A 17,067-nucleotide genomic window follows, 5' to 3' on the forward strand; every position below is an offset into this window, starting at 1 on the left:
GGTGGAGGCTTATGTCTGCGTAAAAGTCAAACATTAGCAATCTTAGAATTATGTTTTATGTCTTTGTCATTGAACAGTATCTAAGTGCCTGGTTTGTACTAAGCAGTTAATATATCCACACAATAATAATGTTTTTGCATCATTACAAGTGTCGTTCAGCTTGACTTTTAGACTATCAGACAGATTGCTCTTCTTGGGCTTTCTTCAATTTTTTTTCCGAATTGAGGTCTGTGGACAGTCGTATGCTGTATAAATTGACCTTGACCTGACTTGAGCTGGCTGACTGGTGCATTTATCCCCTTCTCTGGCTCACAAAGGTAAATTGCAGCTTTGCCATAAAATATACTAAAATTATCCTGAATTAGAACTGAACTTTTGATGTCTATGTACCCTTTTCTCTATTGTTTTTTTTAATGCTGAACCATAAAGCACTGCATGAGCTGCATATGAAATATGTTTTACGTATAACGTTATTATAAATGTGTGTCTTCACATCCGTACTCTATGAAGTAATATAATGGCCCATTCAAAAAGAAATTCTAGACTGAGTTGATAACGATAAGATTAACATGAACCTGGTTTTGACAAAAGTGGATAAACAAAAATGTTCTACTGGACAAAATGTTTCACATAGATACTGCATCGATATAAACAAGTTAAGTATAATGGAGAAAAAAAAGTCATACCTGACCTTCTCTACTTCGTCTGATATAGACCACAATCCTATTGAGAACATATCACATATTTTCAGGCATAGGTGAGGGTATGAAAGAAAAGTTGTTAATTGATATTTTTAAACTGATCAAAAGAGGTACAAAATAAACTTACCACAAGCTGAAGTCTCCAAGGGTATTGTACCACGAGCGCCTTTGTCTTGTTTGACGCCTTTTATTGTGTCTGCTTTGCTTACACAGCAAGGTTAACCTTGAGCACATGCCAAATTTGGAATTGACTGCACATATTAATAGGGACACCTGTTTCTACAACATAGCAATTGTTTTTTTGGATTTCCCTTTTTTCTTTCTAAATATGTATGGATACTTTTTTAAACTTATGTGTCTTTCGTGACAGCAATCCCTGGTGTCGTATCAACATAAGATAAATGGGTCCACATAAAGCATTACATATTTACATTACTTATAATTGTTGAACATATTTCATATAAGGCCTCAATGGCATCATGTCTCGGTGATTAACTTTATCACCACAGAATGCTTTTCAGCATTCGTGCATCTCAGTATTTGTGTTTCTGAGTTGTACGTCTGATGCACAGGTGATGTAACAGATAAGCTTTCATCCTAATATATAAAGATTTTTACTGAGGCCGCATAGCATCTCACATTTCATTCATGCTTTACATGTGCGACCATGACCCCAAACTTCTTTACAAGCTTCAGGTCTATTTTCTGCCTTTCTATGGGCATAACTTCCTTCACTTAAAGTGTTATTCTTTTGGTTGCAAGGCAGCCTCAATACATGTTTGTGATTATTATTCATCACCATTGTCGGATGTGCATATGTGCTGTATCATTTAGAACAAATATGTTCTTCTTTAAATGCTGAAATATTTACTTCCACCTTGTAAGTCTTTGTGTGTGTGTCATCATGACCAAATGAAGCTACTGTAGCGGGAACTACCACAGAGGTGGTTTTGAGTTTTTGACATTTGTTTATATGTCTGTCTGTCTGTGGACAGATTTTGTCATTGGGATAGTGTCGCCACTGTGCAAGATACAGTCACAAATTCTGTAATATGTTTAGTTTAGATCAAAATTAAGGTAGAAGGTAGGTACTTTTGGTAATATTATATTCACCAATTATTTTGGTAAAGATGGAGAGAACAGTATCATTTCATCTCTGCCCCACAGAGTCTGAGGAGGAGTCATCCATGATATGTGGGAAAACATATCTATTTTATAATACTTGGGCAACCATGGGCAAATAGTCATCCTGAGATAGTTGAATTTTGAATAACAAATGGAAGAAAAGAGTAGTAATTGGTGGGCAAATGACAATACTATAACAAATACTAGTCAAATAATCCACACATGTTGCAGTGGACTGTGCTGCAGGAATGCTTTGAGACATTTTGAACTTTTGATATATATAGACAAGTTTTTTTTCTGTGACTCAGGGTCGCCATTGGAATCTATTGCAGCTGCCATGAATGCAAGTTGACTACAGCTGTCATTGTCCCATTCAAATGAGTGAGATTTTCATTTTTCAATGGCAACATTAAAGCCTGTGCTTGACACAAGGTCAGGCTAATCTGTGATGCCAAAACACCCACAAAAAAATCAGATATTGGGAGCATGCACAGGTATCCTTCGACACAAGTATTTCAAATGTTGGATCAGGATTTTTAGTTGTGTGAGGAATAAATATACCTTTTGCTACTTGATCTGAGCTTTAAAAGTTATGCTTTACAGAAACAGCATGCATGCTTGATGTTACAGCCAACTATTATTTTAAGGAATGCAGATTTCCATATGTTAAGTTTGGTTTGTTGTGTTTCAGATGGCTATATATTCATTTGTTTTCTCTGGGACACCAACACCAAATAAAGCAGGGGCCGAAGGGCGCTTAAGTCCCTTTTCTTCTTTCTACCCCCAACTTCATTTTGATCTCTACTACACACCTGTAAAATTTCATGACCATATGGCCATTGTCATATATGAACCCCAGACAGTGTTAGGAGAATCGAGCCTTGGGATACCCCAAAATTTCTTGTACACACATGCAGCACACAACCACAGATTATCTGTCTTAAATGTGTTCTTACATAATGGAAATTCTCTGTTTGGTTTAGGAAAGGGGGTGCCTGTGTGGAACATGCAGGGGAGAAGACATGACTGATACCAACGCACCAAAGGAGCCGGCTCTTAATTTAGTCACAAACAACCAAGTCTCTCGCTGTTCTTTGAATTTGTCTGATGATGATCGAGTGGAGTTTCCGAATCTCTCCAGTTAGACATTTTTGTTGCTGTTTTTGTGTAAATAACCCTTGTTTGTTACCGGCAGAGGTTTGTTTTGCTCAGCTGTCATCAAGATGCCTGATTTAACTCTTTGGATTCACCTAAGAATAAGACATGGACTCATTCAGACGTTACCGGTCTTTTTACTAGGGAGCTGGCAGGGTAGGCTCTGTTTGATGTGCGGTCCATCTGAATGTGATATTTGAGTTCACACATACAGCCCGACAGTTAATGTCTAGAACATTTCAGGTTTGCAGGGCATGTGTGAACAGGGTGGGGGGACAGATTCCTTGGTCAGACCACACCACTGCTCCACAGCTCTACTCTCATTTGGATCACAGGCAGACAGACAGATAAACGCACATTAAAATACTCTAAACTGCCTTTGTGGTAGTTCCCCCTACAGTAGGTGTCTCCAGGACCACATTTTGCCATGATGACAGACACACAAAGACTCACAAGTTGAAAACAATAACCCCTGTCCATTCATTACAAGAAGTTGGTACATGGAGGTGAGGATTTCTCAACGTTTCCTGTCGCCCCATGTCCCATAATTGTTTAGGTGAGGGTTTTGGCACCAGGGTAGAGCATGCAGGGGGGGAGGACATGACTGATACACCTCACCAAGGGAGCTGGTTCTGAATTTAGTCTCAAACAACAGAGTCTCCTGCTGTTCTTTGAATTTGTCTGATGATTTTGGTGTGGAGTTTCAGAATCTCTACAGTTAGACTTTTTTGTTGCTGTTTTTGTGTAAATAACCCTTGTTTGTTACCGGCGGAGGTTTGTTTTGCTCAGCTGTCATCAAAATGCTCGATTTAACTCTTTGGATTCACCTAAGAACAAGACATGGACTAATTCGGACGTTACCGGTCTTTTTACTAGGGAGCTGGCAGGGTAAACTCTGTTTGATGTGCGGTCCATCTGAATGTGATATTTGAGTTCACACATACAGCCCCGAGAGTTAATGTCTAGAACATTTCAGGTTTGCAGGGCATGTGTGAACAGGGTGGGGGGACAGATTCCTTGGTCAGACCACACCACTGCTCCACAGCTCTACTCTCATTTGGATCACAGGCAGTTAGACAGATAAAGGCACATTAAAATACTCAAAACTGCCTTTGTTGTAGTTCCCGCTACAGTAGGTGTCTCCAGGACCACATTTTGCCATGATGACAGACACACAAAGACTCACAAGTTGAAAACAATAACCCCTGTCCATTCATTACAAGAAGTTGGTACATGGAGGTGAGAATTTCTCAACTTTTCCTGCCACCCCATGTCCCATAATTGTTAAGGTGAGGGTTTTGGCACCAGTATAGAGCATGCAGGGGGGAGGACATGACTGATACACCTCACCAAGGGAGCTGGTTCTGAATTTAGTCTCAAACAACAGATTCTCCTGCTGTTCTTTGAAATTGTCTGATGATTCTGGTGTGGAGTTTCCGAATCTCTACAGTTAGACTTTTTTGTTGCTGTTTTTGTGTAAATCACCCTGGTGTGTCACCGGCGGAGGTTTGTTTTGCTCAGCTGTCATCAAAATGCCTGATTCAACTCTTTGGATTCACCTAAGAATTAGACTTGGACTCATTCAGACGTTACTGGTCTTTTTACCAGGGAGCTGGCAGGGTAAACTCTGTTTGATATGTGGTCCATCTGAATTTGATATTTGAGTTCACACATACAGCCCCGACAGTTAATGTCTCGATAATTTCAGGTTTGCAGGGCATGTGTGAACAGGGTGGGGGGACAGATTCCACACCACTGCTCCACAGCTCTACCCTTATTTGGATCACAGGCAGACGGACAGATAAACCCATATTAAAATACTCAAAACTGCCTTTGTTGTAATTCCCGCTTCAGTAGGTGTCTCCAGGACCATATTTTGCCGTGATGACACACACACAAAGACTCTTAAGACGAAAACAATTACCCCTGTTTGTTCATTTCAAGAAGTTGGTACTTTTCCTGTTGCCCCATGTCCCATAATTATCTCAATCCCAGTAGTTTCAGATCCGTCAAGTTTTGTGAGTTGAGTACAGCATTTTCCATTCAGTTTTCAAGAGCATGAAGATAGCTTTTACTGCTCCCTTAAAATGCTCAGGCCATCCCCTTGAGCCTAGTAATGTAACCTGAAAAGTATTCAGTTTGTGTTATCACTTAAAATTTGCATGTTTTAATTTCTTCAGTGATAACTAGGTTTTATTTATTTTATTTGAATAAATGTCATTGGGAATATATATTTTTTTGTGTACGTGTTGCCACTCTGTACTCTTCAGCCTCATCCACGCAGTTCAGTAGTTTGAGTATCACCTGCTGCTCATACACTTTGCAACCTGTCTCTGTCTATTTCACAGGATCACTTAGATCCTTAGTTAATACTATTGAGTTATACTAAATAGGAAATGCATTCACAAAAAAATTAATACGTAACACTATAGTTTTTAAGTATTAAAGTAATTTATTGAGCGAGTAATGACGTATAAACTTGAAAACATTTAAAAGTTGTGCATATATAACTTGTTATTGAACAGATGTTTGATCAAAGTATCTAAAATATATTGCATATTATACACAACATATTGTATAGTGTATATTTGTACGGCTGTGGTCTGGAGCATCATAGTCAACAAGCATGAGATTCAGAGGTCCACATCCACAGGCTTGAATTGGAATCCTTGTATCAAATTTGTTTTGCCTTCAAAGCAAAGTTAAATATGGGAGACATGCCAAATATGGAAAGGTTGACAGCTGGTGCTTACGTTAGTGGCAGTTAGAGGCACCTGTTGCAAGTACATTCATCTTAGGTTTCAGTTTTCCATCAGCAAAAGCACATCCTGAATTTGTGATAATCCCTACTTAAAATAGGTTACCTTCATTTAAGGTGTTTTGAAAAACATGTATCTGTGACATTCACATCTTTGTATGATTAAAAATAATGCTAATTTAAAATACTATTTGGAGGAAGATGCTTCAAAATAAAATCGTTCAGGTTTAAATTATGTTAACACTTTCATAAGAAATAAATAATGAATAATTTATAACTACTGCTTGTTATATAGATATGTCGACAGTACTCACATGCCAAGCTATTAACACTTCAGCTGACTGCAGATATAGCCTCAAGTCCTTTTTTGGCTCTGCACACTGCATGTTAAATGTCAACTTCGTTCCAGTTGCTAAGCAATAACATTTTTAAATGTCAAAGGCAATGGTGTTGAACTTGAAGTGTGTCCACTTTAAATTGTCACTGAATAAAATGACATGATATTGTTGCAAGCTAAAAGATGTCCTGTGATTAAGAATTATCATAATATAATTCAGAAATATTTCATTGACTTTTTATAGTTTCTTCCACAGGGCCATAATGTTTCAATGTGTTTGCATGTACACTGTGTTTTTGAGAAGGATCAGGGCATCTCAAACAGCTGTTACAGAGCAACTGACACAATGTCATATTTGATTAACTCCTTTACCATGTGAACATACAGAAATATCAATATCAGATCAAGCCAGGTTCATTCCATACTTGGCTCTGTGGAGGGCCTGCTTCATATAAATGTCATTATTAAAGTATACAATCATACTAGTTTTTATTTTGTTTATTCAATTTAATAATTATATAATTGGATTTAATATACAGTGATAACATTTGATGATTCTATGAGAAGTGCAGTTGACTGCCTTCTGATCACAGCCAAAGTTGTCTAGGATACCAAAGATTAACATGCTATCTCAGTCCTGCCAGTGAAAGCCAAAGGCAGCTCACAAGTGACAGCTTATCTTGTAATAGGTAATAAAGTAATCTATTTTTTTTTTTTGCCTTGTCTAGGTTAGGATTAAAGAAACAATAACAAATTGAGTCTACATTAAATAGATAATGAGTGTAAAATATTGGTTACCGTTTTAGCTTTTTAGTTTTTTTTACATGATTCTCATGTAAAAAAAAATGTTATTCAAATCTCACATCAAGTGCCTTTCATGCAAAGCAAGAAATGAAAATATTACAGACAGATTTTAGGATCAACAGCTTAACCTTTATTGCTTCAGCATGAATTATATCATATTATATGATTCAACACAGTAAAACTTTTTTACTCTGCTGCTTCTTTCCCCTGTAAAAAACAAAGAAAGTTTGTGAGAGTTTGAATAAACATTAGGTGACAATAACTTTGATCAGTTAATTTTACACTATTTAAACCTAATGCTATGTTAGACTATATGAATGTTACACTGTAAATACTCTTCTCTTACATGTTGATAGATATATAACAAACAATGATGATTGCAACTTTGATTTTTTTTTCACTGAACTGACATATGTATTTACCTTGCCAGAGTCACGGCTCTTTGCTCTCAACTTGTTGACCTGGGACTCTGCGATGTCAGCACGCTCCTCAGCCTCCTCCAGCTCATGCTGGACCTTCCTGCACTTGGACAGATGAACATTGGCCTGCTCCTCCTGGAAATCCAAAGAAATTGACATTTTTTAATGTCCTAAAAGGCCAAAGGTCTATTTTGTGTGAAAAAGATCTGCTACAGTATCATATTTTCAATGTTAAAAATATATTGTCCTTACCGCCTCCTCAGCCTGCCTCTTGTAGGCCTTCACCTTGAGCTGCAACTTGTCAACCAGATCCTGCAGCCTGGTAACATTTTTCTTGTCCTCTTCAGTCTGTTCAAGGTCATTTTAAAGTATAGTAAATGTACATGATATGTTTTTTTTGTAATAAGTAAGTAGAGTTGATTTACCTATTAAGTATCAAAGTGACTGTACCTGATAGGTGAGCTCCTTCACCCTCCTCTCATATTTGCGGACACCCTTAACAGCATCTGCCCCACGCCTCTGCTCACCTTCAACCTCTGTCTCCAGCTCACGCACCTTCAAAAAACAATAAGACAATAAGTATCCAACTTTTCCATAAGTCTTGCTTCAGCTTTGCAAAATCTTAGCATGACTTTCTTACCCTAGACTCAAGTTTCTGGAGCTGCTTTTTGCCTCCCTTCATGGCCAGGTTCTCAGCTTCATCCAGGCGATGCTGCAGGTCCTTAACAGCAACCTCCAGGTTCTTCTTCATCCTCTCCAGGTGAGCACTAGTATCCTGCTCCTTCTTCAGCTCCTCAGCCATCATAGCAGCCTGGATGAGACACCATTAAATGTTAATTAAAATTGTCTTAAGAAAAACATTGGAGTAAAGAGTTAAGAACAAATGAAATTCAAACCTACATCAGTGATGGCCTTCTTGGCCTTCTCCTCTGCATTCCTTGCTTCCTGAACCGTATCATCCACTTCACCCTGGACCTGGACCAGGTCTGTCTCAAGCTTCTTCTTGGTGTTCAGAAGGCTTGTATTCTAAACGGTAAAAAGAGTCATCAGCTGCCTGATTTTCACATTATTTGAAATCATTGGATAATTGAATAAATCATTGGGATTGTTCACCTGAGAGTGCAGAAGTCCAACACGCTCACTGGCGTCCACCAGCTCCTGCTCAGCAACTTTGCGGCTTCTCTCTGTCTGTTCCAGAGCAGCTCTGAGTTCCTCAATTTCAGCTACCATGAGACCGTTTCTGCGATCCACCATAGCAGCTTGTTCCTTGAGGTCATCCTGAGCTCTGACAGCATCATCAAGGTGCAGTTGTGCATCCTAGTGAAAAATATCAGGAAAATATTCACATGGATGTCAAAATGTAGCTGCACTGACCACAGTCTGTGGAACAACTCTGTGTCTTACCTTCAGTTGTGCCTGGACATTCCTCAGCTGCTTCTGTGACTCAGCAGCCTGGCGATTGGCATGGCTCAGCTGAATCTCCATCTCATTCAGGTCTCCCTCCATCTTCTTCTTAATTCTCAGGGCATCGTTCCTGCTCCTGACCTCAGAATCCAGAGTGCTCTGCATGGAGTCAATCACCCTCTGGCTGTTCCTCTTGATCTGCTCCATCTCCTCATCTTTCTCTGCCAGCTTTCTGTCCACCTCACCCTTAATCTGGTTGAGCTCCAGCTGGACACGCAGGATCTTGGACTCTTCATGTTCCAGAGTTCCCTTAAAATATCAACAAATTATATATGAATCTCTGCTTTCAAACCTTTTATAGTATATTTGTTTTTTGACTTAGATTCAGAAGACCTCCTCAGAAAAAATGTACCTCAGCCTCTTCAAGAGCTGTCTGGATCTCAGCTTTCTCTGACTCCACTTGTTTCTTAGACTTCTCCAGCTCATGGATGCTCTTGCCAGTCTCACCAATCTGTTCAGTGAGATCTGAGATCTCCTCTGCAGAGAGATACATGTGTTTTTTATTGTTAAGCCTTAACATGTCGAATCAAAACACCATGACACATACATGCTGAATACAATGTAACTGTTACTCACGTTGCAGGTTCTTGTTTTCACGCTTCATGGTCTCAAGTTGATCCAGAGCTTCTTCATAAGAGTTCTTCATCTTGAACAGCTCAGTGCTGAGAGAACGAGCCTCCTTCTGTGCTCCCTCAAGCTCTGCCTGACCCTCTTCGTACTTCTGTTTCCACTCTGCCAACACCTGAATAATAAAATACATTTCAGTTGTTAACTTAGCAATGGTGAGAGAAATAAATCTATCTATTTCATTGATTGTACGGCTTGGGCACACAAAGTAAACAATGCTACCTTGTCAAAGTTCCTCTGCTTTTTGTCCAGGTTGGCAGCAAGCCCATTGGCCCTCTCCACATCAATCATGAGGTCCTCCACCTCACTCTGGAGCCTCTGTTTCGTTTTCTCAAGAGAAGCACATTTGGAATTCACTGCCTCAATCTGCTCCTCAGCCTCCTGAAGGCGCTGGGCCAATTTTTTCCTGTTTGAAGAGGTAAGATTAGTCTTCCAGTGAAAACTATTGAGTTACAAATACTTTTCTAGATAATTTTGCATAATATATATGTAATACAATATTATTACATTTTTTTTCAGCACAGAGATCATCAAATGAAAGCAGTGCTTTCATCTCAACTGTTTTTTCAAAATAAGATACTAAACAAAAAAAATGTGTTTGGATACATTTGATCAATACAAGAACTGTATTGATCCAAGCAATACAGTTTTCAGTTGAGTTATGTTAAATTGCAACACTACTGAGCTGGCCATTTAATTGTTTGAATGTTACTCACTTGGCTTCCTCCAGCTCCTCAGTGCGCTGGATAGCATCAGTTTCATACTTAGATCTCCACTGAGCCACCTCACTGTTGGCCTTAGACATTCCACGCTGCAGCTCAGCCTTGGCCTCCTGCTCCTCCTCAAACTGTTCCCTCAGCAGATCACAGTCATGACGGGCTGATTGCAGTCCATGGGCAAGAGCATTCTTGGCCTGGTGAAAGTAATATGATTGAGTAAAATAATTTCCAAAATCCCAACCTTATAACATCAGTTCACACTTACTTAACAGTTTCTTACCTTAACTTCCTCTTCAATCTGTCTTTTCAGCTCCTCAATCTGCTGTGTGAAGGCCTGTTTTCCTCTGGTCAGCTGGGAGACAAGAGCTTCTTTCTCTTCAATTTGACGGCTGAACTCACCTTGTGTTAAAGATTTCATGATAAACTGTATTAGTTTGTGTTACGTCTCTCAATAACATACACAACCGATCATTCACTGATAACTTGTAGATACCATTTTCTGTCAGGAGACGTGCTTTCTGTGCACTTGTGTCATTGATTTGACGAACATTTTCATCATTCTTGGTCTTCAGTTCGCTAAGTTGGTCCTCAAGAGTACGGCACATCTTTTCAAGATTTCCCTAATGAGGAAAGGTGAGATGAGATTAGTGATCACATATTATTCCTAATATGTATTACCTTATTACCTTATCTTCTATACTAATTTAGGTATTATCACAGCATATAATGCATCGTGTACCTTTGCTTTAGCTACAGCCTCCATGTTGCTTGAGAGGTCATCAATCTCCATCTTGTATTCACTCTTTTCCTTCTCAAGCTTCTGCTTGACACGCTGGAGGTTGTCGATCTGTTCTCCCAGTTCAGCAACGCTGTCAGCCTGCTTCTTGCGAAGAGCAGCAGCAGTGGCTTCATGCTGCAGAGTGGACTCCTCAAGGTCACGACGGAGCTTCTGGAACTCAGCTTCACGCTTCTTGTTCATCTCAATCTGAGCAGCAGTGGCACCACCGGCCTCCTCCAGCCTCTCACTGATCTCCTCAAGTTCCCTGGAGAGGTCAGCTCTCTGCTTCTCAACCTTGGCACGAGCAGCACGCTCAGCCTCAATCTCCTCCTCCAGTTCCTCAATACGAGCCTGTTTCATGTAGGTGTCTTTTAGTAAACTTTCACTTTTAATTCACAAGGCTAAATGTATATACCAATATTTAATATAAAATATTAAATGTAACATGTCACCTGAAGCTCCTTGATCTTCTTCTGAAGCTGAGCGCCCATTGACTGCTCATCTTCAATCTTGCTAAGGAGCTGACTGACTTCAAAGTCCTTCCTGTGAAAATTATAGAAAAGAGCTCATGCATTTGACCGTTTTTTTTTCTTGAAGAATGGTTGTTGTAGAAATTCAAAAACTGTTACTTTTTAAGTTTCTCATCAGACTGCTGCTTGTCATTCTCAAGATCCATGATGGATTCCTGGGCCAGTTTCAGATCACCCTCGAGCTTCCTCTTGGCTCTCTCAAGGTCCATGCGCATCTTCTTCTCTTGCTCCAGAGAACCCTCAAGCTGAACATTAACATGAGTTTTTAATGATCACTTTAAAGAAAGATCTTGCTTTGTCAACCCAAGTGTCTTTGTAAACTTACATCATCCACTTGCTGCTCCAGCTTGGTCTTGGCCTTGGTCAGAGTGTTGACTTTGTCTTCCTCAGCCTGCAGGTCATCAAGAGTCTGCTGATGAGCCTCCTGAAGGGCTTTCTTTTCCTTGGTCAGCTTAGCAATGCTCTCATCCTGAGAGGCCATCTCCTCAGTCAGGTTCTTAACCTAGTGTCCAAGAGAGATTTTCTCATTAAACAAAAGTCATACAATTTTACTTGATCAGCTGGAAAGATAATTATTTACAAACCTTGTTCTCAGTGGCATGTTTCTCTTTCTCCACTTTGGCCAAGGTAAGCTCCAGATCATCAATATCCTTCTTGAGCTCAGAGCATTCATCCTCCAGCTTTCTCTTCTTGGCAGTGAGCTCAGCATTGATTTCCTCTTCATCCTCCAGTCTCTCAGTTGTCTCTTTGAGTTTGGCCTCTAGCTGAATCTTACTTTTGATAAGTCCCTCACATCTCTCTTCAGCATCTGACAGATTTTCTGTTTCCTATTTTATTTCATTAAAAAATGGATTTTAGTCCATCAACATTGAAACATATTAAACAACATCAAATGTTTGTTGGTGTGTACTTACAGATGTAACTTGCAGCTGCAGATCATTCTTCTCCTGCAGAAGGGACACCATCTTCTCCTCTAGTTCCTTCTTTTTGGCCAGGGCAGTAGCCAAGTCAGTCTTCATCTTATCATAGTTCTCCTTCATATTTGCCAGCTCCTTCTCAGTTTCAGCACTCTTCAGTAGAGGCTTGATCTTGTAGTACACCTTCATCCATGGCCAATGTTTCACATTCATGAATGAGCGGACATTGTACTGGATAGTATAAATGGCATCCCTGTGAAAAATAAGTTGTTGTTAGGAACAAAGTCGTTCTTTATCATTCATCCCATTACCCTGTGCTCAAAAAAATATTTTCAACATGCCTCCTCTCTGTCATCTGCACAAATGCCTTTCTCATGAGATAACCACGGCACAAAGCCTGGGTCATGGTGACCAGAGATGCCAGTTTTTCATCTCTCATCTCTTCAAGGGTACCCAACAGGCCGGCCTTGAAGAATACCTGAACAAAGAAAATCAAAATTAATTGTATATCTGTACAATACAATGTATACACAAGTCCACCTATGGACCAAGTACCGAATGCTAGTTCAATCCGACACTGCTTAGATGTTGAGCCTGTATGGACACTTTTACCAGTCTGAATTGTGCCAAATGTCAAGTGAGTCAGACTTATGATAACCAATTTATGGTAATTTAAAGTGACATTTAAATGATTTTGCTTTCGAAGTCTTAGATAGAATCCCATCAAGTTTTACAGAATTACTTGGTGCGCAACACAACAACATGTATATGCATTACTCTATGGCCACATGGTGGCGCACTTTCTCTGTTTCTCTCCCTTTACTCTTTCCTTGGCCCGTGGCCTAATTCCACATCACACTATTGGGTATGGTTTTGAGACACTTTTCTATTCAACAGAATAAAAAATGGAATAGCCATTATTGGTAAGTACACTTAAGTATATAGATGCAATCAAGGTGCTTACCTTGGTGTGTCCAAATCTGTACTCATCATGATTAATATCAATTGACCCAAGCAGCTTCTCTGAAGCCTTCTTGTTGTCAATGAACTGGCCCTCAGGGATGACACCGGCATTCAGCACCTTGTACCTTTATATGAGAGTTAATGGTCAGTGTAAGTATTGTCTTTTAATAATCTGCATCAAAATTCTATCGAATTATCAATGAATACCTCTGCTTGAAGTCAGCATAGAGGATTCTGCTGGGGAAACCTTTCCTGCAGATTCTGATACCCTCCAGCACACCGTTACACCTGAGCTGGTGGATGACCAGGAAGTTCTCCATCAGACCTATAAAAAGACATTTCTTAATGATGTCTTTTAATAAATAGTATCTTTGGTGAAGCAGCACACAATAAGTTAACCATACAAGCATATCCAAACCACTTCTTAAAGACTATAATGATTATGTTCTCTATGCACCTGGAGTCTTTGACTCATTGGGAATCAGGCAGCGCACAAAGTGAGGATGGGTGCTCCTCAAGTTAGTCATCAGCTTCCCCAAGTTCTCCTATAGGTTCAAAATGATATTTATTATCATTACAAAACACAATTGTGATTTTGTGTATTAACTGAGATATATTGAAAACATTTGCAAAGTGAAACCTTACCCTAAACTGTGAAGACACAGTCTGCATAGAACCACCCTTCTTCTTGCCTCCCTTCTTTCCGCCACCGGTCTCTGTTGATAATTTGATGTAGACATGTTTTGTTAAAATGTGACATTGCATGAACACATTCTTCAATACAATAAAATTGAAATATGTTTTAGTTAACTGTAGTAACTGTCATACCCTCAACAACAGGAGGATACAGAAGTGACAGCAGTTTCACTGAGGATTTCTGGTACAGCTGAATGACAGACTCATTCAGTGGATCCTTGTTCTTGTCCAGCCAGCCAGAGATGTTGTAGTCCACAGTACCAGCATAGTGCACCAGGGAGAAGTGGGCCTCAACCTTTCCCTTTGCGGGCTTTGGCTTCTCAAATGCTTTGTTTTTGCCAAGATGCTGGTCATACAACTTGTTCTTGAAGGATGTGTCTGTGGCCTTGGGGAACATGCACTCCTCTTCAAGGATGGAGAAGATGCCCATGGGCTTAAGAAGAATTAAAGAAGTTTTCCATTAAGTGATGCATAAAGTCAAACTAATAAAAATTACACATAATCTCCTTGTTATTACCTTTTCAATCAGCTCAATGCAGGCAGCCAAGTCCATGCCAAAGTCAATGAAATCCCAGATAATACCCTCCTTCTTATACTCCTCTTGTTCCAGGACAAACATGGTGTGGTTGAAAAACTGTTGCAGTTTTTCATTGGTGAAGTTGATGCACAGCTGCTCCATGCTGTTGTACTGTGAAGGGACAGATAAGCAGCTTAATCTCTGTCAGCAATAAGAATGATTCCCTTATGAAAAGTATTTTCTACTGAATTGATGGAAATTAAGCTTACATCAAAGATTTCAAAGCCAGCGATATCCAGGACACCAATGAAGTACTGCCTCGCCTGTTTGGTGTCCAACATCTGGTTGATACGGACGACCATCCACAAGAACATCCTCTCATAGATAGACTTTGCCAGAGCAGGCACTGCGTTGTTCACCTGAATAAAAAACAAGGATCTAATTTTTTTATATCCATTCAATCGTTTTTATTTTATTTTATCTTCTACTTATGAGATAATTGACACAAAATAATCCTAATTCGCCGTCATTTGGTAACATACAAACCCTTATAAAAAGTAAAGTTATCTTGCACAATGCATTATATGTTATAGACCTATGTAGTTCTAACAGTTTTTCTGTTTCTTTAGCTATTATAAATACACATACTACATTTAAATTAAAACAAAAATTATAACATTAAATCTCTATTACCTGAGGTACAGTCTGTCCCTTGGTGACAAACTCATTTCCGACCTTCACTCTGGGATAGCACAGAGCCTTTAGCATGTCAGCAGAGTTCAGACCCAGCAAATAAGCAACCTTGTCAGCGTCTGAAAATAATTCAGTGATGTTCATTATGATATGATCAGAAACCAGTGTGATAGGGAACTATATTACTGTTGTTTTCAAGCTATTCACGTTGACATTAAATACTCACCCTCTGTGCCATCAGGCTCAGCCTGCTCCTCACGCTGCTTCTGCTTGAACTTCATGTTACCATGGTGAAGCACAGCACCAGTCATCTTGTAGATGCTCATCTTCTCTTCATTAGTGAAGCCCAGGATGTCAATAGCATTCTGAGTTCAAAAGACATATCCACACAAAATATAATCACTTCAAATTACATGAAAAAAGTAATTTAACACACTTGAAATATATCTTGAAGTAAAGTTCACTCACATCAGTGGCTTCCAGCTCAACTTTGTCATCAATGCTGGCCACAGTGATCTGACCCATGCTGCACATGGGGAAGTCATAGGGGTTGGTTGTGATGAGTGCCAAGTCTGGAGGTCATAAAAGATCCAAAACATCAATACATTAGTTTCAGATAAAAACTTCAAGTACTTTAACATTGTGCAACGACTCAGTCTGCTTACCCAGGAGCTCAGGTTTGTGGGCCGTCATCATCTGGTAGAAGATGTGGTAGCCTCTTTCATCAGGAAGCTGGAATGTCACTCTAGACTTCTCCAGCAGATCTATAAATATTGTTCATAGGTTACAGCCTAGTTAATTCTCATTTCCAGTTGCTTGTATATACTATGAGTATTATTACTTACATGTCTCAATATCAGCACTAGCCAGTTTGCCAGTTGTGCCGAAATGGATTCTGATGAATTTACCCTGTTTGGGAACAAAGGGATTTTTTATGTCCTACCATGTTGATTACCTGTAATAAGACCTGTCATGTGTAGAAATATTTCCATACTTACGAAACGAGAAGAGTTGTCATTCCTCACAGTTTTGGCATTACCATAGGCCTCCAACAGGGGATTGGCTGCAATAATCTGATCCTCCAGGGACCCCTATAATCCAGGATTAGAACTGCTATCAGAAAATTACTTTTGAAAGATCTCTGAATTGTAATCATCGTACAATAACATACCTTTGATGTGTCCCTCTTCTTGTCTCCCCCAACTGATATTGTTGCAAAGTACTGGATGACACGCTTGGTGTTCACAGTCTTTCCAGCACCAGATTCTCCACTAGGTATAGACACAGACTTATAAGAATTTGGTAAAGATATTTTACAACATTAAACCAACTCAACAAATATAACACTTACGTGATCAAGACAGACTGGTTCTCCCTATCTGTTAAATTAAAATAAAAATTATTAACAATTTTTTACTACAACAGAAACCTCATAAACTGATGAATTCTACATGGTTATGATAATGACTTACCAGTAAGCATGAACTGATAAGCGTTATCAGACACAGAGAAGATGTGGGGAGGAGCCTCCATACGCTTCTTGCCTCTATAGGCACTTACACATTCAGCATCGTACACTGGGAGCCACTTGTAGGGGTTCACAGTGGCACAGAACAACCCAGAGTAGGTCTGAAAGTGATCATAGAGAATAAACAGTTAACTCTATTTTTCCTACATACAATTATAGCACCTTTTCAATAGTTCTCTTTTCTTATTGGGCAGATTGTCTTACGTAGATCATCCATGCTGCGTAACGCTCTTTGAGGTTATACAGCACAGATGCTTCATTGAGATGGGTCATCATGGCCATGTCTTCAATCTTGTCATACTTAGGAGGGTTCATTGGAGAGACGTCATCTTCTTT

The 17,067-nt window shown here is 39.5% G+C and overlaps 1 protein-coding gene across 1 annotated transcript; it reads right to left on the reverse strand.

The window, feature by feature from the left end:
* Positions 1-7,066: 7,066 nt before the first annotated feature.
* On the reverse strand, positions 7,067-17,067 carry LOC310949482 (myosin heavy chain, fast skeletal muscle-like; the record flags this gene model as incomplete). Its single annotated transcript, XM_083916956.1, has 38 exons — positions 16,936-17,067; positions 16,676-16,832; positions 16,555-16,582; positions 16,375-16,474; positions 16,202-16,294; positions 16,049-16,112; positions 15,869-15,967; positions 15,672-15,775; positions 15,430-15,568; positions 15,204-15,322; positions 14,780-14,929; positions 14,511-14,681; positions 14,126-14,426; positions 13,943-14,013; positions 13,755-13,842; positions 13,505-13,622; positions 13,299-13,422; positions 12,676-12,812; positions 12,332-12,587; positions 12,002-12,244; positions 11,743-11,919; positions 11,517-11,662; positions 11,340-11,430; positions 10,849-11,238; positions 10,603-10,729; positions 10,390-10,508; positions 10,107-10,303; positions 9,613-9,796; positions 9,340-9,505; positions 9,116-9,240; positions 8,704-9,012; positions 8,413-8,616; positions 8,200-8,325; positions 7,940-8,110; positions 7,750-7,854; positions 7,552-7,647; positions 7,303-7,434; positions 7,067-7,087 (listed from the first exon to the last, which is right to left on the reverse strand). Exons 1-38 carry the CDS (start codon positions 17,044-17,046, stop codon positions 7,067-7,069), a joined length of 5,559 nt encoding a protein of 1,852 aa, XP_083773082.1. The 5' UTR covers positions 17,047-17,067.

The sequence above is a fragment of the Echiichthys vipera genome (assembly GCF_963691815.1).
Source record: "Echiichthys vipera genome assembly, chromosome: 7".
NCBI lineage: Eukaryota > Metazoa > Chordata > Actinopteri > Perciformes > Trachinidae > Echiichthys > Echiichthys vipera.